The sequence below is a fragment of the Bufo gargarizans genome, chromosome 3, assembly GCF_014858855.1.
Source record: "Bufo gargarizans isolate SCDJY-AF-19 chromosome 3, ASM1485885v1, whole genome shotgun sequence".
Lineage (NCBI taxonomy): Eukaryota > Metazoa > Chordata > Amphibia > Anura > Bufonidae > Bufo > Bufo gargarizans.
The window spans coordinates 205,793,385-205,815,122 of record NC_058082.1 but is presented as its reverse complement, the minus strand read 5'-3'; the positions used below and the strand labels follow the sequence as shown (position 1 = coordinate 205,815,122).

The 21,738-nt window shown below is 44.6% G+C and overlaps 1 protein-coding gene across 1 annotated transcript in view; it reads left to right on the top strand.

Annotated features, from left to right (window-relative positions):
- TSGA10 (testis specific 10) overlaps positions 1-21,738 on the top strand; it is a 62,760-nt gene that overhangs the window by 35,205 nt on the left and 5,817 nt on the right. The window contains exons 13-17 of the mRNA XM_044285548.1: positions 9,483-9,651; positions 12,649-12,759; positions 13,951-14,136; positions 14,775-14,984; positions 19,124-19,326. Of these exons, the coding sequence (XP_044141483.1) occupies positions 9,483-9,651; positions 12,649-12,759; positions 13,951-14,136; positions 14,775-14,984; positions 19,124-19,326 (879 nt within the window). The remainder of the gene's footprint in view (positions 1-9,482; positions 9,652-12,648; positions 12,760-13,950; positions 14,137-14,774; positions 14,985-19,123; positions 19,327-21,738) is intronic.

Sequence of the window (21,738 nt, the reverse complement as noted above, 5' to 3'; positions counted from 1 at the left end):
ATAGTTTTTTCAGATTTATTTATAGGGAATATAACAATATGGCAACAGATGTAACTTTATGGTGCTCTCCTCCCCTAGAAAAACAGCACGGTCGTTCAGTGGTTCAAACTGTTGCTTTGTAGAATTGGGGCCCTGGGTTCTAACCCCACACTCCAAAACATACTCACAGGATAATTGTCTTTCTGCAAAATTGGCACTAGTATGTGGATGAGTGTAACAGGGACTGATATGAGTGAGGGCAATCTCCACACAGAGGAATATGTAGGTACTAGATAAGCAGCAGAAATTTAATACAAACATGGTGCTGTACATACAGTGGATAAAAAAAAGTCTACACACCCCTGTTAAAATGTCAGGTTTCTGTGATGTAAAAAAATGAGACAAAGATAAATCATTTCAGAACTTTTTCCACCTTTAATGTGACCTATAAACTGTACAACTCAATTGAAAAACAAACTGAAATCTTTTAGGTGGAGGGAAGAAAAAAATAAAAATAATAATAATAATAATAATATAACTGGGGGTGTAGCTGTGTTCAGAATTAAGCAATCACATTCACAATCATGTTAAATAGGAGTCAGCATACACCTGCCATCATTTAAAGTGCCTCTGAATAACCCCAAATAAAGTTCAGCTGCTCTAGTTGGTCTTTCCTGAAATGTTCTTAGTCGCATCCCACAGCAAAAGCCATGGTCCACAGAGAGCTTTCTTTTTTTTTTAAATCAGATCTTTTTTATTGAAAAATGTACAAAGTAAATGCACACTATAGCGTGTCACAACCAATATGACATACAGACACATTATTCAGCAAATCTGGTAACACACAGGATACCAATCCATGAGTAAAAATCAAATTTCCGCCCAACTCCCCAACCCCCCCCATCCCACCCATCCCGCCCCCTCTTAATCTACACAATACATAGGCGCACTAACATATGTTCCTATACAGACGTCGAGACGACAGCCACGGTTCCCATAATTTTTCAAATTTTGCTGGGCATCCACGCTTCTGGTATACCATCCGTTCATAGCTTAACATTGTGTCAACAGCACTTAGGAATTCACCTAGGGTTGGCGGCGCTGTCTGTATCCAGTGCAGAGCGATCAACTTCCTAGCAACATATAACACTCTACCTATAGCTATTTTATGCACCTGACTAGTGGCCAGTTCAGATACGTATCCCAACACACACACTTTCGGATCAGGCGGCACCGGCACCTTATAAACGTCCTGTATCGTCTGAGATACCATCTCCCAGTATCTCCCTAATCTCTCGCACGTCCACAACATATGCAATAGATCAGCAGAAGCCATAGAGCACCTTGGACATTCATCCGAGGGTCTAAACCCTATGCGAAACAAAAAAAACGGTGTCTTGTAGACCCTATGGACAATGAACAGTTGCAAGAGTTTACGCCCCTCACTCAAGGAGGAGAGAGGTATCGCCTCCAGTATGTCAGACCATTGGTCATCAGTTAACTCGCCAACATCCTTCTCCCATTTACCTTTAGCCGCAAGCGGATGTGACAGTAGGAACTTATCAAGCAGCAGCTTGTATATACATGAGATCATACCTCTCCTTGCCCCCCTGGACAGAATCTGGTGCAATGCAGCATCTCTCCCCGCCATCACAGTCGTACCTTTAAATGTGGAATTGTGCGCATGTCGCACCTGAAGATATTTATAAAAATGTGTTCTAGGTAGGTCATACAATTCCTGAAATCTGGTAAAGGAAATGAACTTCTTTTCTTCCAGAAGGTGGCCCAACCTCAGAATACCCTTCCTTTTCCACTCCCCAAAATCAGACAGAGAGAGGAATTCCGGCAGCACGGGATTATCCCACAATGGAGTGTATTCCGTGCTGCCGACAACCCCCCTTAGGATCTTAACCCTGTTCCACACAGAATGCATCAAGTAACCCAAATCTCCCAACAGACCATTCTTCCCAGCTCCCCTAGTCTCAAGAATCATCATTAGGTCCTTAGATGACAAACAATGCTGAAACAACTGACACGACACCTCACTCGACTCCAGTTCTATCCACCCTTTAAAATGCTGGCATTGTGCAGCCAGGAAATATACCCAGGGGTTTGGCACTGCAAGGCCCCCTTCCATCTTAGGATACTGCAGCGTTTCAAGCTTAATCCTCGGTTGCCCCTTCCGCCATATGAGCTCCCTGAAAATAGCATTAATTGGAACAAATTTGGACTTTGGCAGCCAGACCGGGGAGTTATGTAGAATATAAAGCAGCTGAGGCATCAACACCATTTTAATGAGATTGGCTCTTCCCGCCACTGACAGATACAATTTACACCATGCCTTAGCCTTGTTCCGAAATTTACCAACCAGCAGGTCAAAGTTAAGGCGCACAAAGTCCCGGATTCTAGGCGATATATGGATACCCAAATACTTAAAGGACGCTACACATGGAATATTTCTGTCCCTCACTATCTGCGACTGCCCCTGCCCGTCCAGCAGCATAATTGCCGATTTACTCCAGTTAATAGTCAGACCCGACAGGGCACCGAAGCAGTCAATAATTTTCATAGCCGCTTCCAAAGATGGACCAGTGTCCCCTAAAAAAAGCAAAGTGTCGTCTGCGTACATCGCCACTTTATTATTAACTGTTCCATACCGGAACCCCCGAATGTCCAGTGACTGACGAATCGCTGCAGCTAACGGCTCAATCGCCACTGCAAATAGCAGAGGCGACAGCGGGCACCCCTGTCTGGTACCCCTGCCCAAGCAGAACTTGGGAGATACCCCTCCGTTCGCCCTGACACATGCCTTGGGATTAAAGTATAGCACCCGGACCCAGGATATATACTCATCCCCAAACCCCATAAACGCCATAACTCTCCACAGAAAGCGCCACTCAATGCTGTCAAAGGCCTTGGCCGCATCTAAAGAAAGGATAGCTCTATCTCCAACATTCTCAGCTGGCATTTGAATACTGGCAAACACTCTTCTGATATTAAGTGACGTCGATTTCTGAGGCATAAAGCCGGTCTGGTCAGAGTGTATGATAGACAAAATCACTTTAGACAGACGCATGGCCAATACCTTTGCAAGCAACTTAACGTCAGTGGAGAGTAACGATATCGGTCTATATGAGTCTGGGAGAGAATGATCCTTGTCTGGCTTAGGAATGACTACAATTAATGCCTCCTGCATAGACGGAGGAAGCACCCCTCCCTCCTTGGAATAATTGAATACCTTCAGAAGTTCCGGGAGTAACACATCCGCGAAGGTCTTATACACTTCCGCCGGAAGCCCATCTAAACCCGGAGCCTTGTCATTAGCCATAGCTGCCAACGCCGCCCTCAACTCTTCTAGCTCAATCGGCTCCTCTAACCGCATACTGTCCTCCCTGGAAAGCTTAGGAAGATTCAATGTGGTTAAAAATGCGTCAATATCCTCTTCCGAACATGTCACCTTAGGAGCATACAGAGAAGAGTAAAAATTATTCAATATGTTCAAAATGTTGTCAGTATCACGCCTGAGGACGCCATCAGCATCCAGCAGGCCAGGTATGCATTGAGACCCCTGTTGCGCTTTTGCGATAACCGAGAGCATATGGCCCACACACTCCCCTTCAGTAAAAAACTGCTGCCTATAAAACAGTCTTTTCCTCTCTGCTATTTCCAAGAGGTGACACCTCAGTTCCTCCTGTCTGATTTTCAAGGCATTGCTAGTTAGGGTAGATGGATTCAGCACAAATGCTTCCTCCGCTAGCTTCATGTTATCGTGTTTCTGCAGATCAAGCTCTCTAGATTTAGATTTAATCCTATTGACTGTTTTAATAAGGGAGCCCCTGAGGAAGGCCTTCATCGCCTCCCAAACAATTATCGGAGATGCAGTCCCCTCATTTATACAAAAATACTCCCTAAGGGACTGAAGCAACTCGGACGGGTCACCTATCAATTTCAACCAAAAGGCATTCAATCGCCAGTATCTAACCCCCGGCCTGGCTGCCACAGAAATATCAAGAGCGATACTAAATAAGGAGTGATCTGATAAGGTTCTAGCCAGATACTCCGAACTCTGCACCAGCGGAAACATATGGGCATTCACCAAACCCAGATCAATGCGTGACAGGGAACCATAAGACGAGGAGCAGCACGAGTACTTCCTGTCCAGGGGGTGGGTCTCTCTCCATACATCCATCAGACCCACTTCCCGGAGTAATCTTGCAAATGGGGTCTCCCCAGTACTACTACCACTAGGTGTGATCTGGCATCTATCAAGCGAACTGTCAAGTACATTATTAAAATCGCCAACTATTAACATTGGAAGTTCTGAAAATTCTGCCATAAACTCCATGAGCTTCCTCAAAGGCACCGAGGAAAATGGCGGGGGTATATAGATTGTCGCCAGCGCCATCCTCATCCCCTGGACCACACAATGCACTCCTATAAACCTGCCCTCCTCATCCACACATACCCTGAGGCACTCAAACATGACATTCTTATGAACTAGGATACTAACACCCCTGGAATGCGAGGAGAAGACGGAATGCACCGAATACCCCAACCACGGCTTTTGCAGAACATGTATAGATTGTTTAGTCATATGCGTTTCTTGCAAGCATACTATTGCTGGCTGATATCTAGATAGGTAACGGAACAGACCATGTCTTTTTGTAGCATCCGCCATTCCCCTCACATTCCAGCTAAGTACTCTCGTAACAGGTCCCATAAGAATGCATACATAGATAAAAGCACAATTGAGAGTCACACATCCCCACCTCCCAGCAGCTGCAAGGAAAAACAATGTTAATCACCAGAATACAGTCTCCTAACTCCACTCCAAGTCCCCCGTATAGGTATGAGAGGACTGTACGTTTCAGCACCTTAGTATTGCTGTCAATAGTACCCCTGACAGTATTACCCCCTGCTAACCACAACTCCCCTCCCCCCCCCACCCCAACATCCCACCCCACAAAGTAAACATATGCAGCATATGTAGAATCAATATTGACTCTGGGGCCAACCTTGCGAACCTGGCCCAACAGCGCCTGAAGCAGCACAGCATCCAGCAAGATACCATGTGCAGGCACATTGAAAAAGTGGGGAGCAACCGAGGGCGTATGCTCTACCCACAAAGTGTCTCCAGCAACCGGCCAGAAACAGAAATAAAATGTCCACAACGGTGGGTGGACAGTCCAGGGGACATCAGAACCTCAATCAGGAACAGGAATGTCCATCAGTCTCAGGTGTCCGTTGAAGGGATCCTAAGGCGGCGCTCATTTTGATCCAGCCACTTGACCGCAGCGTCCGGGTCCTCAAAGAACACAGCGGATCCAAACGCCACCACCCTGAGCCTTGCCGTGAACATCATGGAATACTGTACTTGCAAGTCTCTCAGTCTCCGTTTAATCTCCACAAAGCGGGCCCTCTTCTTTTGTACAGCCGACGAGTAATCCGGGAACAGGGACACCTGAACCCCATTAATTTTCAAATCAGGATGAGACCTCGCAGCCCTCAGTATAGTGTCCCTGTCTCGATAGTGCAGGATTTTAGCAAGTATTGGGCGTGGCGGCCGCCCTGGCGGCAGGGGCCTAGTGGGGACCCTATGTGCCCGCTCAATCGCATAGAGTGCAGACAGTCCTTTATCACGGAATTTTTCTGCGAGCCATTTTTCAATAAATTCAGTCGCCTCTGGGCCTTCAGACTTCTCAGGAATGCCCACCAGTCTAATATTATTGCGGCGGGAGCGATTCTCAAGGTCGTCAGTCTTTGCATAAAGCGCCTCTATATCTTTTGACGCAGCCCTGCTCACTCTCTGCAGGGTAACAGCCCCATCTTCCAGGTCAGAGACCCTCCTTTCTACTTCTGAGGTGCGTTCAGCCACCTTATGCAGGTCATGCCGGATGATGGATATGTCCGCTTTTAGGCTTCCAATGTTAATGTTCATGGACTGGAGGGTGACATTGCAACTAGCTATAGCTGCCATCACGTCTTTCAACGTGGGTTCAGGGGCAGTGACCACTGGCAGGTCTTTACCAGTGCAGCACAGGCCAGGACTCGCCCCCCCCCTCCTGCTGAACAGGGGGTTGTTGGTCTTCATCACAGGGGCCATCCTGCTCCCCTAAACCTTCCTCCACTGGCGTCAGGGTGTCATCTCCCTCTCCCCACACATGACTGGGGGACCGCTGTGACTTGTGAGCAAAGCGCTCCAGCCGCGCTGCAGCTCCCTGACTCACCGCCGCCCTCAGGTCAGGCCAGTCCTCCTCCTCGGCGCCATCTTGGGACCGGGTCTCTCTCTCAGGACGGCTCGGCGTCTTGCCTCTCTTCGCGGGCATAATGTCGGACTCCTGCGCCGGACCACCTCCCGGATCTGTCCCCTGCACCTCCGATGAAATCCAAGGCGATTTGCCACCGTGTCAGATATAAACGAGCAGGATAATGCCGGAGCTGATGCGGCGTGCGACCTACTCCATGCGCCGCTAGGCTCCGCCCCCCCACAGAGAGCTTTCAAAGTATCAGAGGGATCTCATTGTTAAAAGGTATCAGTCAGGAGAAGGGTACAAAAGAATTTCCAAGGCATTAGATATACCATGGAACACAATGAAGACAGTCATCATCAAGTGGGGAAAATATGGCACAACAGTGACATTACCAAGAACTGGACGTCCCTCCAAAATTGATGGAAAGACGAGAAGAAAACTGGTCTGGGAGGCTACCAAGAGGCCTACAGCAACTGTAAAGGAGCTGCAGGAATATCTGGCAAGTACTGGCTGTGTGGTACATGTGACAACAGTCTCCCGTATTCTTCATATGTCTGGGCTATGGGGTAGAGTGGCAAGACGAAAGCCTTTTCTTACAAAGAAAAACATCCAAGCCAGGCTACATTTTGCAAAAACACATCTGAAGTGTCCCAAAAGCATGTGGGAAAAGGTGTTATGGTCTGATGAAACCAAGGTTGAACTTTTTGGCCATAATTCCAAAAGATATGTTTGGCCCAAAAACAACACTGCACATCACCAAAAGAACACCATGCCCACAGCGAAGCATGGTGGTGGCAGCATCATGCCAAGGGGCTGTTTTTCTTCAGTTGGAACTGCGGCCCTAGTTAAGCTAGAGGGAATTATGAACAGTTCCAAATACCAGTTAATATTGGCACAAAACCTTCAGGCTTCTGCTAGAAAGCTGAACATGAAGAGGAACTTCATCTTTCAGTATGACAACGACCCTAAGCATACATCCAAATCAAGAAAGGAATGGCTTCACCAGATGAAGATTAAAGTTTTGGAATAGCCCAGCCAGAGCCCAGACCTGAATCCGATTGAAAATCTGTGGGGTGATCTGAAGAGGGCTGTGCACAGGAGATGCCCTCGCAATCTGACAGATTTGGAATATTTTTGCGAAGAAGAGTGGGCAATCTTGCCAAGTGAAAATGTTCCATGCTGATAGACTCATACCCAAAAAGACTGAGTGCTGTAATAAAACCAAAAGGTGCTTCAACAAAGTATTAGTTTACGGGTGTGCACACTTATGCAACCATATTATTTTATTTTTATATTTTTTCTTCCCTCCACCTAAAAGATTTCAGTTTGTTTTTCAATTGAGTTGTACAGTTTATAGGTCACATTAAAGGTGAAAAAAGTTCTGAAATTATTTTATCTCTGTCTAATTTTTTTACATCACAGAAACCTGACATTTTAACAGGGGTGTGTGAACTTTTTATATCTACTGTAGGCATTGTTCTGCTACACAGAATGTGTACGTCTGTCTGTTACAGTATGCTTAGGCTACTTTCACACTAGCGTTTCTATTTTCCAGTATTGAGATCCGTCATAGGGTGTCAATACCGGAGAAAAATGCTTCTGTTTTGTCCCCATTCATTGTCAATGGGGACAAAACGTAACTGAACAGAACAGAATGCTCCAAAATGCATTCCATTCCGTTCTCATACCGGAGAGCAAACCACAGTATGGGATGTGGAGCAAGACGGATCCGTCATGACCCACAATGCGAGTTAATGGAAAACAGATCCGCCCCCCATTGACTTCAGTAGAGTTCATGACGGATCCGTCTTGGCTATGTTAAAGATAATACAACCGGATCCGTTCATAACGGATGCAGATGGTTGTATTATCAAGAACAGAAGTGTTTTTTGTTGATCCCTGCCGAATCCAGTAAAAACACTAGTGTGAAAGTAGCCTTAGCCATATAGGATCTGTGCATTGCTGCTCTGCTTTGTTAATGAGGCCTTAAAATAATTTTTAACATACTAGGTAATTTGTAGATTTTCATTTATAAGTACGGTAGTTTTAGTCCAAATTTATTTAAAGTGAAATTGGACATAAAGATAACTTGAAAGTTATTACTCAAAATATACTGTACCACTTTTCTTCATGTAAAGCAAATAAATGTAAAAGAGTAACTGTCATTTAAATGAATATATGAAGCTTTGTAACATATCTCATCAGAGAAAGATGTTTCCTTCTCTTATCAGACTCCTCTCCTGCCCCCATCTTCACTAGCTCTCAATTCAGTGCTTGGATCTTTCTTCATTTAAAACGGGCAGCCTAGTCAATTAAAAGATCGGATTACATAGAAGTCCAAGGAGAGGGGAAGGAGGAGAAAGGTGGGGCTGCAGAAGACAGGCAGAAAAAGACTTAAAGGGGTTGTCCGGGAATAAATCATATTTACCTGCCACTCCAGTCCTCCGTTCTGCCTCTATTATAGCTATGTTTCAGTCGCTAGATTGTTTACATCCGGTGCTTCATGGGCATGGGCATGGCCAATGACTGAACACAAACACCGCTGAGGCAGCACTGAGGACCTGGTATGAATCTTGTGTTTCGGGAGGCAGGCTGCAGGCACTAGATAAAAATATATTATTCCCAGAAAACCTCCCTAAGCTGGCTATACACATTCAAAAGCTATTGGCAAAACTATTGTTTGGCCAACAGCTATCTCTCCTGACTCCCTGATACATGTGTGTTTGACTCGGTCAAACGTTTATGTGTATTCTTTGGGAAGAGCAGAGAAAGCCATTGCCAGACACTTCTGGTAGCAGCTTATCTCCCAAGAGAACAAAAAGATCGGGTGAAAATATTCATTTTGCCCGATCCTTCTCTGAGTTGAGACCTCCCCCAACTTATTAGAGTGTCGGTTGAACCTACCGTTTTCAGACTGCAGCTTCTTTGTAAGTGATTTACTATCTAACTTCACTGCTGAATTCACATCTAAATTGCTCAATACTGCTGTGTAATGTCCTCCATTACTGCTGCTGCTACTCAGATTGTGTTACACAGAGTTAGGAAGCAGAATCTCCTGTTTCTCCATATGTAGTGTATGGGTAGACATGATTACAGAGGGAAAAACTGCTAAAAAAAAAGGCACATACAAGTCATATAGTAGTCATATACTGTATAGTGTTATTCCCTATGTACACAGACAGCAGCTTATTCTGAAAAAGTACCTTAAACAACAGTTACACAAGTTCAGCTTTCTTTGTTATATTTTTTTAGGCAATCTTCTAAGACTATCAGCAGTCATGAGCAGGAAGTCAGTCGGCTACGTCGGCAAATGGATGAGATCAGTGAAGAATTGTCTCGAACAGGAAGGGAAAATGAGACTGTAGTTCAAGAGAACTTATCTCTGCATGACCAGTTATCCAAGAACAAAGTTGAGATCCAGGTAATGTGTACATCAGTCATCTGCAAGCCACTGCCCGAACATTGGGCAGATCATAATAGGAATGTTTGTTAATGATGATCTGCCAGTGTAAAAGTGCCGCCGATTACCCAATGAACAAGCGAAATCCTCATTCATCAGGTAATTGGATCTTACTTGCGGTCACCTAAATCATTATTTGCCGGCAGCAGATCTTCCCATCTAAACAGCACTCTGCAGACAACAAAAAATGATTCTATTTGGGGACTGTGTAGGGCATGTAAATGCAGTGGTCTCCTTCACTGATGAGCAGGCGATGGTCGAGAAGGAACATTTTGAAAGAGAACCAAAAGAACAGCAGAGGATGCTATAACTAGTCTGTAACAGCAAGATCTAGACACACAAACATTTTCTAATTTATTCGAATTTAAGCAATGTTATGTTTTGCATGATCTAAGGCTACTTTCACACCTGCGTTCGATCGGATCCGTTCTGAACGGATCCGCTCATATTAATGCAGACGGTGGCTCCGTTCAGAACGGATCCATCTGCATTATAACTTAGAAAAATGTTCTAAGTGTGAAAGTAGCCTGAGCGGATCCATTCAGACTTTACATTGAAAGTCAATGGGGGACGGATCCGCTTGAAGATTGAGCCATATGGTGTCATCTTCAAGCGGATCCGTCCCCATTGACTTCCATTATAAGTCTGGACGGATCCGCTCGCCTCCGCACGGCCAGGCGGACACCCGAACGCTGCTTGCAGCGTTCAGGTGTCCGCTCACTGAGCGGAGCGGAGGCTGAGCGCTGGCAGGCGGATGCATTCTCAGTGGATCCGCCTCCACTGAGAATGCATTAGGGCCAGACGGCTGCGTTCAGGGCCGCTTGTGAGCCCCTTCAAACGGAGCTCACGAGCGGACACCTGAACGCAGGTGTGAAAGGAGCCTAACATTGCTTTGTGGTACATTCCCTTAAGGCTATGATCTTAAAAATTCTATTCAACCATTTAAAGGGTATTTTGCACAATAAACATTTGTAAGATATCAATATAATAGCTATAAAATGTCTTTGTGGCCAACTGATGGTACATTCACTGTGTTCCTGTCGTCCCTGGCAGAGAGTTGGTGCAGTTTTGGATGAAGTAGATGCACTCTTTGATGAAAATGCAGAAACACCCAAGCTTGCTGATTTGGGTATTTCTATATTTTTCATAGACTTTACAATTCTCTATTTGTAACAGCAGTTTGGCCCCCACAGATAAGACACTGTTCGGACATTATGTCATATATTTACCTGGCCACACTTAAGCGGTGTTTGTCTCACCACCCAGCAGCCACCGCTCTGATCCGAGCAGTGGTGCCAGGAGAGAAAAGGAGTGGAATGTGCACCAGTTGCACACCCATTCCTGGATGGTTGCCATTGCCAAGTCCTGGCTGATCAGCCTATTAAAAAGATAGAACGCTGAGCCAATAAGGCCCTGGGCTCGACATTGAATCATAGGGCTAGGCAGGGCATTTAAATCAGGCACTGACTCATCATCAGTGTCTGTGATTATGTATGTGTCCTGACTCTTTTTTATGGTAGTCAGACGTCCGGTTTTAGGCTGGACAGTTCAGTTTCCTTGCACCCCGTCTTCCGTTTGGCGCAGAGCCTGGACGGACGCTGGGGTGTCCTCCTATTCAGTGGCTCCATGCTCAGACAGCAGCATTGCTGCCCCTCACAGCTCACTTTCAGGTCTTCCAGTCCTTTTTTTTCCCCTTTGCCGGAAATGAGGGGTGTGGCTTAGCAGGATTGGGGGCATGGCCTATAATGTCCAGCTATTTGAGGTGAAGCAAGTGGCCACCCTACTCCTTTTTGTCCTACTGTGCTTAGTGCTCAAATGTCTAATCTTTCTTAGATTTCCTTTAGACTCCTGATTAACCTGTACTGATTTGGTTCCTATTTACTCTCCTAGTTTTGACCCCAGCTAGCTGTCTACTCTTCTGTTTCCCTTTTAGTCATCCAGTTTGTTCTGCTACCTGTTAGCTTGCACCCGTTTTATGTAGATTTACTCAACAGACGTAACTTTGGTCCCTGGCATTCAAGTCCATCTGGCCTTGCAGTAGGCTATAGTGGAAACCTACGTTTAGCTATAAATTCTACTAACTGCAGTGATGCACAAAGAATGGTAGCAGTTCTAAGTTTGCTGGCTGTGGTTCTTGATGGTGACCTCCATAGTTTACTTTATATAATCACATGCACTGACCAGTGCCTGATTTAAAGGGGTTATCCCATGATTAATGATTTATATCAAGCTGGCAGCTCGAGAGGAGTGTCTTTTCTGATGCAGCTAAGGGGGCGTGTCTCAGCTCTCCCTGTCAAAGTTCAGGAGGTGTGTCCATGCTCTCCCTATCACAGCTCAGGAGGTGTGTCCATGCTCTCCCTATCACAGCTCAGGAGGTGTGTCCATGCTCTCCCTATCACAGCTCAGGAGGTGTGTCCATGCTCTCCCTATCATAGCTCAGGAGGTGTGTCCATGCTCTCCCTATCACAGCTCAGGAGGCGTGTCTCAGCTCTCCCTATCACAGCTCAGGAGGTGTGTCCATGCTCTCCCTATCACAGCTCAGGAGGCAGTTGAAGGATGAAACTGAGCATGTGCGGCCTTCTCAGTGCAGTGGACAAAGAAATAAGAAAAAGAACAAACAGCAGGTGGCCCTATACCGATATATTTTATTGAATAACTCAGTGGCTATACAAAATTTTTAATTACATGCAAATACAAAAGTATTCAGATTCAGATGCTGGTTTGAAAACTGTAGAATATTTTTTGTAGGACAAACTCTTTAAATCCCCTGCCTAACAACCTGATTGGACGCTGAGCCAAAAGCCTTATTGGCTCAGTGTTCCATCTCTCTGATAGGCCAACTAGCTAGGGCTTAACTAATTTCATGATACCCTACTTAACACCATTAACACTATTTTTCAGAGGTACAGAAATGACATACAAATCCCCCTCATTTATTGGTTGTTTTTTTTTTTTTAGACATTAACTCATAAACTGAAAGATGTCCAAAATGAACTTCAGGATGTGAAGCTAAAACTTCAAGGTGCTAAAACAAATGTTGCACGACTCGAAAATTCTATGGCTTCAAAAGTAAGTTTATAATTTTTTTTTTAAAGTAATGTGGCATATACTGTTAAATAGTATTTGGCCATATATAGCACATCAGGATTTATTGTGTGTCGTAATCTGGGGCTTCCTAGTATTGGGCTGTATCATAAAAGTTATATGTGGGTAGATGTCATTAAGAGATGCATACTGAAGTTTTCATCTCGATCTGTGTCGTGTGTATTGTGTGCAATTTCTGTATCTACATGGTATGATATGCTGTTGTACTCTGGTAAAATAAATAATGTTTGGAATTGTGTAGTATGTTCAGTTGGCATATGCACTAAATATTTTTACAATGTGATTACAGGGGCTATCCCACAAAAATCACTTATCAGCTATCAACAATAACAGTGTGCGGGAAGTCCAAATGTCACAAGTTCCAGTGTCCCCTCTCTGTATGTAGTAGTAGTGCATATATTAGTCTACCACTCTATTGACTTCTATAGGAATGACAGAAAGCTGTCTACATCAGCTCCATAAAAGTGAAAGGAGAGGTGGACCGACCTGCACACTACCACTCCATTCAGAGTGTAAAAATGGGAACCCTACGTTCTCAGCATGATGGGGGGTCCCAGTGGTCAGACTCTCCGCAATCTGATATTTATCTTCTATCCTTATAATCCATAATTATTGTTGGATAACCCCTTTAACCCTTAAGATACCAGCGCCGTACATGTACGGCGCAGAAATGCGGGACAGAAATCCCAACGCAGTACAGGTACTGCGCACTGATCGGGCGGGTGCATGAGCTGTATGTGCCAGCATTGGTCAAATCACCGATGCCGGTGCATTAACCCTTGCACAGCCGCGGTCAGCGCTGACCACGGCACGTGTGATATCCTCACAGGTGCCGGTGTCTATGGTGTCCCCGCGCTGCTGTGATGGGGACCCCATGGCAGAGAAGGCAGCCCGATGCCTTCCTTAGGCATCATGGCTGCTTTCCGGGAGAGCCTGTGAGATCCAGCCCCCTGTATCTCACAGGCAAGTAGGCTGTAAGTGTATTACAGTGATAATACACGTACAGCCAATGCATTAGAATACAGAAGTATTGTAATACATTATAAAGGGAATCCTTTACAAAACTTTATTTTTCTATTTCCTGTTGCTAATCGTGAACACAAGTATAAAGTCTGTTGCTCATGTTTGTTTAAAAAATTGTTTCTTTATTGACAGGAGAAAGAAAATCGAGACCTCCTTGAAAATTACCGCAAATCCTCATCTCAGGCAGATATATGGGAAGATAAAGCTCACCAACTGGAGAAAGAATTTAACTCTGTAAAGCTGGACCTTCTTGGTGCAGAGTCAGAAAGAAGAAGACTTAGAGAGAGAGTTGATGCCTTAGAATTAGAGTCTGAACAAGTAAGATATCATATACTAGGAAGTGCGTGAAAATGTGGAATTATAAAGAAAACCGCTTGGGGCAAAAGGGCAATGAGTATACAAGACATTTAAAAGAAGATATAGACAAAGCATCAATTCCAGCTACTATGAAGCTGCAAATAGATATATGTAGGATCCAGACTACAGAACTCCACTAGATTCACAAAGTCTCTGACTACCCGTTTTTCTATCTCGTAGTTTTACAACAATGGGAGAGTCAATAATGGGCCTCATTTATGAAAAGTAGTGCAAACAGAAAAAAGGTGTTGCCCGATTAGATTCCACATTTTATCTTGTCTCATTGGGATGAGCAAAGTACCTCGTATCTGCGCGACTTTTATAAATGTAGGCCATTTTGTGACTATTCTTAGGTGCTTGCATAGTATTCATACACAGTTGGTGATTACTACAGTTATTGTTGGTTGCATCTGATTTTTTTCGGTTATATGGAATAATAATTTGACTTAGACATGTGAGTTGCATATGATTTCACGTGACCGGATAACCATAGCCATAAATGACAGAAACAAATCCCCAATTTCAAATACTTTTCGTACAGCTTTGCAGACTGTTGTAGACTTGCTTCATGCATCTGTATTTTTTACATTGGATTTCAGCATGTCACCTCAGAACAGTCTTCTAAATCTCAGATAAGCACTTTGGCTAAATCAGTGTCAAGGTTGGAAGAAGAGCTGCGACAGGTTAGAGCAGAGAAGTCATCGGCCCTCAGTGACCTGGCTTCTACAAGAGAACTGTGTGTTAAACTGGATTCTGGTAAAGAAATGATAAACCGACAACTCTGCGCCAAAGCACAAGATGTAGAGATGGTATGTTACAGGAAACATATTGGAATTACCTGCCTATTTTTCATTATTTGTGAATGATCAGTAAACCGTGGTGAGAAGAGCTTACAAAGGTTTAATACTGTATATAACATATGTTTAATAATTATTAGTAATATTCCAATTTCAACAGGCTGAAGAGTATCCCTTCTAACCTAAAGTAGCAGGGGCGTAACTAGAAGTGACTGGGCCCCACAGCAAATATTTGTAAGGGCCCCCCTCAGCGCGCTTCGCACCTCCCTCCTCCTGTGTAAACCCCACTCCTTTGGCACAGTGTAGCGGTATACTGTATATTGTGTGGCACAGTGTAGAGGTATACTATATATTGTGTGGCACAGTGTAGCGGTATACTGTATATTGTGTGGCACAGTGTAGCGGTATACTGTATATTGTGTGGCACAGTATAGAGGTATACTGTATATTGTGTGGCACAGTGTAGCGGTATACTGTATATTGTGTGGCACAGTGTAGAGGTATATTGTGAGGCACAGTGTAGCGGTATACTGTATATTGTGTGGCACAGTGTTGAGGTATATTGTGAGGCACAGTGTAGCGGTATACTGTATATTGTGTGGCACAGTGTAGCGGTATATTGTGAGGCACAGTGTAGAGGTATACTGTATATTGTGTGGCACAGTGTAGCGGTATACTGTATATTGTGGGGCACAGTGTAGCGGTATACTGTATATTGTGTGGCACAGTGTAGGCTATATGTGTATAACATAAACATACTCCACATGAACACTTACAGTTACATGGCTTGGTCCTTGGGGATCTCGGACACCACTTCCACACTTTGGCCGGGGGCTCGGCGGAGCTGATGTTGTGTTTTATCCTAATGAGAAAGATTTTATAATAAGGATTTGGAGAAGGGGCAGAGGGATAGCAGAGCAGGGAGAGGCTGGTGCCGCTACTAGGGGGTCATACCATGGGGCAGTAATAAAACCCACCATAATGCCCCCCCCCCCCAGTAGTAATAATTCTCCTTATAATGTGACAGTGCAAAAAATACCCCCTTGTAATGCCCCCAGTTGAGCTAATGTCCCCATAGTGCCCCAAAAAATGTGCCAGTATAAAATACCCCTATATAGTGCCCCCAGTAACTTCCCCCATAGTGCTCCTCTCCCCCCTTCCTGCTAGTGCCCCCCCAAAATGTACCAGTATAAAATGCCCCATATATAGTGCCCCAGTAGATGCCGCTCAGTGTCCGGCCTCTGATAGGCTGCCGGCCTAGTGTCCCCCATAATGCCCCCCAATAATGTGCCAGTAAGTGCCCCTATCATGTGCCAGTATCAAGTGCCTCTCCCCCCCCACATGTCCCAGTATCATAGTGCCATCTCCCCCCATGTGCCAGTATCAAGTGCCTCTCTCCTTCCCACCCCCCATGTGCCAGTATCAAGTGCCTCTCTCCTCCCCATGTCCCAGTATCATAGTGCCATCTCCCCCCCCCCCCACTAAAAAGTGCCAATATCAAGTGCCTCTCTCCCTCCCCCCTCCCTATGTGCCAGTATCAGGTGCCCCCCCCCATGTGCCAGTATCAAGTGCCAACCCCCCCTCTCCCCTCCAGGTGCCAGTATCAGGTGCCTCCCCCCCCCCCCCTATGTCCCAGTATCATAGTGCCATCTCCCCCCCCCCCCCACCACCACCACAAAAAAAGTGCCAGTATCAAGTGCCTCTCTCCCTCCCCCCCCCAATGCCAGTATCAGGTGCCTCTCTCCCTCCCCCCCCATGCCAGTATCAGGTGCCAACCCCACTCCCATGTGCCAGTATCAGGTGCCAACCCCCCCCCCCCCAGGTGCCAGTATCAGGTGCCAACCCCCCTCCCCCCATGTGCCAGTATCAGGTGCCTTCCGCTCCCCCATGGCAGTAACAGTCGGGTATTAAAAAAATAATAATAAACACTTCTACTTACCTCCATGTCAGCGATGCGATGCAGCCTCTTCCTGTGTCCCGCCTTGTATTCTGTCCCGCCCTGTATGCCCTTATATGGAGTCAGTGCTTGTATTTCAGAAAAGAGTCTGCTGGGATTCGAACCCAGGACCTTCTGCTTCAGAGGCAGAGCAGCTATCCACTAGACCATAAGAGCTGCCTTGAGGCTGAGTGAAAAAATATGAGACTTCTACTGTTATAGCTGGCTAAGTGTACATCTATACACATGGCAGCTGTTCATATATAGAGATGTAGCAGAGCTGAATGTGCAGGGACAGCTGTCATATACAGATATAGCAGTGCTAGGTGTGTTTGGGCAGCTGTCATGTGTATAGATGTATTTTTTTTTTTTTACAGTCAGTTGTAATGCAGCCTTTATGGCTGTGAGGGTAAATGCTTTGCCACTGATTCACTTATAGATTGGAGGTTGTGGGTTCGAATCCCAGACCAGGAGACTTTTAGCAGACAGTAAAATTAGATCACTCTAGCGGCTGTGAAGGGGCCCTGAACACGATATTTATCTAACTTGAAAATAAACTGTCACACACGCTGCTTGGGGCGCCGGGCCCCCTTGGCAGCCCGGGCCCCGAAGCAGCTGCTTCCCCTGCTTCCCCGGTAGTTACGCCACTGTAAAGTAGCTTAGGAATGTAATCTTATTTTGCTGAAGGTCTTATCTCCTGACAGAGTTTTAAATCATAGAGTTGGCAGATTGGGTGGTCGTGTTGCTGAGGCTGTGGGTGTCATATGGTTACCTTTGCAACAGTATTGACCAATCTGCTGGCATGAGAGGAGAATGTCGGAAACATTAGCGGTAAATACATCCAGTTTAGAGTCTATTCCAGCAGGTACAATCCGCTCTGGTTTTATCAGGACAAAGAAAAACATTATGTGAACTATTACAGCCACCAGGCCGCAGGGGCGTGTGTGTGAGTGTCTGGATAGGGGTAGTAGTTGCAGAAAGTGAGCCAGCATTTTTCTAATGGGATCTGTCACTAGTTTATGTTGTCCTTAGTTAGGACACCATAATACTGCTGACAGATTTTCTTTCCAGCAATCTTCTTCACTCACTTTCTAGAATCCCACCTGTCATAGCCTGAACAGCAATTGAATATAGTGTTTGTCAAGAATATCTGTACCATAGAACCTGTTGTGTGACTGCTTTGGAGCCCCTGGAGGAAGGGGACCCATTCCAATTTGGAATGTACTGTCCACAGGTGCTGCAGCATTAGCAAACAAGACTAAGTTTGCCATACACAATGCGGTCCGGCAGCGGGATCAGCACATGGATCACAATTAATTTCCAGGCCGCAAATGTACTTGCCAGCCCATGCCTGTACATGCTTTTTCAAACAAGTAACATGTACAGATTCAGCCTGCATTTAGCGGTCATCAACAAAAGTCCCGCTGCCATACCGCATTGTGTACAGAAAACCTCAAAGGAAATGTGTCACCAAAAATGTTTTCTGCCAGTAAAAAACAGATAGAAACACATATACTTTTTTCTGATCAGTATTTTTTTCTGATTTATTTATCTCCTAAACCTGATTATGGGGGCTGCCATCTTGCCTAAGCCGTTCTTAACAGCATTTTGAAAGCATCTAGAAAATTGCTTTACAGCAGCCCCATGGTCCATAGACACAATGGTCAGGAGAGAACCTTATTGACTTTTATAGGAGAGTTTTCTGGGCATGCTCTGTATCCTGTGCAGAAGTCATTGTACAAGGAAAGAATAGATAAGCTCTGACTATCACCTATTGTGAATGGTGGATCCTGTCTTAGGTGATATCATTATAGGCAGGTTAGAATGACAGATAAGCAGGTAACTGCAGTAAAGTGATCGGTACAGAACAAGAAGTGGCGTTATTAGGCCTAGTGGCCAGTGCGAAAACTGCAGGATTTTTTGTTTAAATATAGACATTGATATGGAAAATTAAAAATAACATCATCAAAAATTCTTTAAAAATATGTTAAACATAAAAAACGCCGCTATGGGGCCCAGAGATCTTCTACGTATGTTATTGATATTTTTTTGTGTATCTCTTTGAAAAAGTGCCTGCAACAGTATTTATAATTCTACCTGTTAGTCTGAATGAAAAAATGACAAGAAATATTATTAGCAATAGTAAATCAAAGCAGATCCAATCTTGTCAAGAAGCAATGTGCAGTACATTCAGACATCTGCTCTGCCTCTACAGCTGCGGCAAGAACTGGAATCCTGTCACGCAGAGATAGAACTCCTGAGGAAGCAGCTAGCCAGTGAAAGAATCTCTGCGAAGAACCTGGAAGCTATTTTAGCATCAAACCAAGACAAAGATTTTCAGTCCCAAGTGCGAGCCAAGGAACTTGACTCAGAACTTCAGCTGCTTGGAGATAGGCTGATGTTGACTGAGAGCAAACTGTAAGTAAATGCCCTTGTAGTTGGTAAACCTGCAGTCTAGCTATAGCTATAACCTCTAACTAGGGTCATTCTGCTATACACAGTGCTAGCAATAGAATAGCATTTGCTTATGGAAAGTCGTTTGTAAACAGATATAGATGCAAAACATAAATTAGAAGCTTATGATGAAGATAAGACAATCTCAGTTACATGGACTATGTAAAAAAGGATCTACGAGCAATAAACTGGCCAGTCTGGTTCCTATTAACTTCATTGAATGGAAGATAGGTAGTAACAACTTTTATAGTTTGTGTCTATATCTCCAAGCTCGTGCAAATGTTATTTGTAATCACTGCATATTGCAGAATTTCAACTTGATATACAGTATACAGGTCCTTCTAAAAAAATTAGCATATTGTGATAAAGTTCATTATTTTCTGTAATGTACTGATAAACATTAGACTTTCATATATTTTAGATTCATTACACACAATTGAAGTAGTTCAAGCCTTTTATTGTTTTAATATTGATGATTTTGGCATACAGCTCATGAAAACCCAAAATTCCTATCTAAAAAAATTTGCATATTTCATCCAACCAATAAAAGAAAAGTGTTTTTAATACAAAAAAAAGTCAACCTTCAAATAATTATGTTCAGTTATGCACTCAATACTTGGTCGGGAATCCTTTTGCAGAAATGACTGCTTCAATGCGGCGTGGCATGGAGGCAATCAGCCTGTGGCACTGCTGAGGTGTTATGGAGGCCCAGGATGCTTCGATAGCGGCCTTAAGCTCATCCAGAGTGTTGGGTCTTGCGTCTCTCAACTTTCTCTTCCCAATATCCCATAGATTCTCTATGGGGTTCAGGTCAGGAGAGTTGGCAGGCCAATTGAGCACAGTAATACCATGGTCAGTAAACCATTTACCAGTGGTTTTGGCACTGTGAGCAGGTGCCAGGTCGTGCTGAAAAATGAAATCTTCATCTCCATAAAGCTTTTCAGCAGATGGAAGCATGAAATGCTCCAAAATCTCCTGATAGCTAGCTGCATTGACCCTGCCCTTGATAAAACACAGTGGACCAACACCAGCAGCTGACATGGCACCCCAGACCATCACTGACTGTGGGTACTTGACACTGGACTTCAGGCATTTTGGCATTTCCCTCTCCCCAGTCTTCCTCCAGACTCTGGCACCTTGATTTCCGAATGACATGCAAAATTTGCTTTCATCCGAAAAAAGTCCAGTGCTGCTTCTCTGTAGCCCAGGTCAGGCGCTTCTGCCACTGTTTCTGGTTCAAAAGTGGCTTGACCTGGGGAATGCGGCACCTGTAGCCCATTTCCTGCACACGCCTGTACACGGTGGCTCTGGATGTTTCTACTCCAGACTCAGTCCACTGCTTCCGCAGGTCCCCCAAGGTCTGGAATCGGTCCTTCTCCACAATCTTCCTCAGGGTCCGGTCACCTCTTCTCGTTGTGCAGCGTTTTCTGCCACACTTTTTCCTTCCCACAGACTTCCCACTGAGGTGCCTTGATACAGCACTCTGGGAACAGCCTATTCGTTCAGAAATTTCTTTCTGTGTCTTACCCTCTTGCTTGAGGGTGTCAATGATGACCTTCTGGACAGCAGTCAGGTCGGCAGTCTTACCCATGATTGCGGTTTTGAGTAATGAACCAGGCTGGGAGTTTTTAAAAGCCTCAGGAATCTTTTGCAGGTGTTTAGAGTTAATTAGTTGATTCAGATGATTAGGTTAATAGCTCGTTTAGAGAACCTTTTCATGATATGCTAATTTTTTTAGATAGGAATTTTGGGTTTTCATGAGCTGTATGCCAAAATCATCAATATTAAAACAATAAAAGGCTTGAACTACTTCAGTTGTGTGTAATGAATCTAAAATATATGAAAGTCTAATGTTTATCAGTACATTACAGAAAATAATGAACTTTATCACAATATGCAATTTTTTTTAGAAGGACCTGTATTTGGCCAGTTCACTGTTATAGCCGACTATTCGCCTTTCATTTTGGGGGGTTTTAGGGAAGAAATTCAAAACAGGCCAGAAAATGTTAAAATAAAAAAAAGAAGCTTCATGTACCGATCCGCTGCTGCTGCTGCTATTTTGTTGCTGGTCCAGATTCTGCTGTTCTCCACATTCTGTTCCAGCTCAACATGCCAGATATGCCACTCACCTATTGGGCAGACATACACAGGGGCCCAATAGGTGAGTGGGCCACTGCCACCTAAAAAAGTTTGCATATAGGAGACGGAGCTAATGAATTTCATGGCTTACAATTACATAGTTACATAGTTAATACGGTTGAAAAAATACAAACGTCCATCAAGTTCAACCAAGGGATAGGTAGGGACACAAATCCCAGAAGGAAGTGAGACTCAGATTTCTACACGTTTTCATAAGCATTTATGTTTTTTACTTTT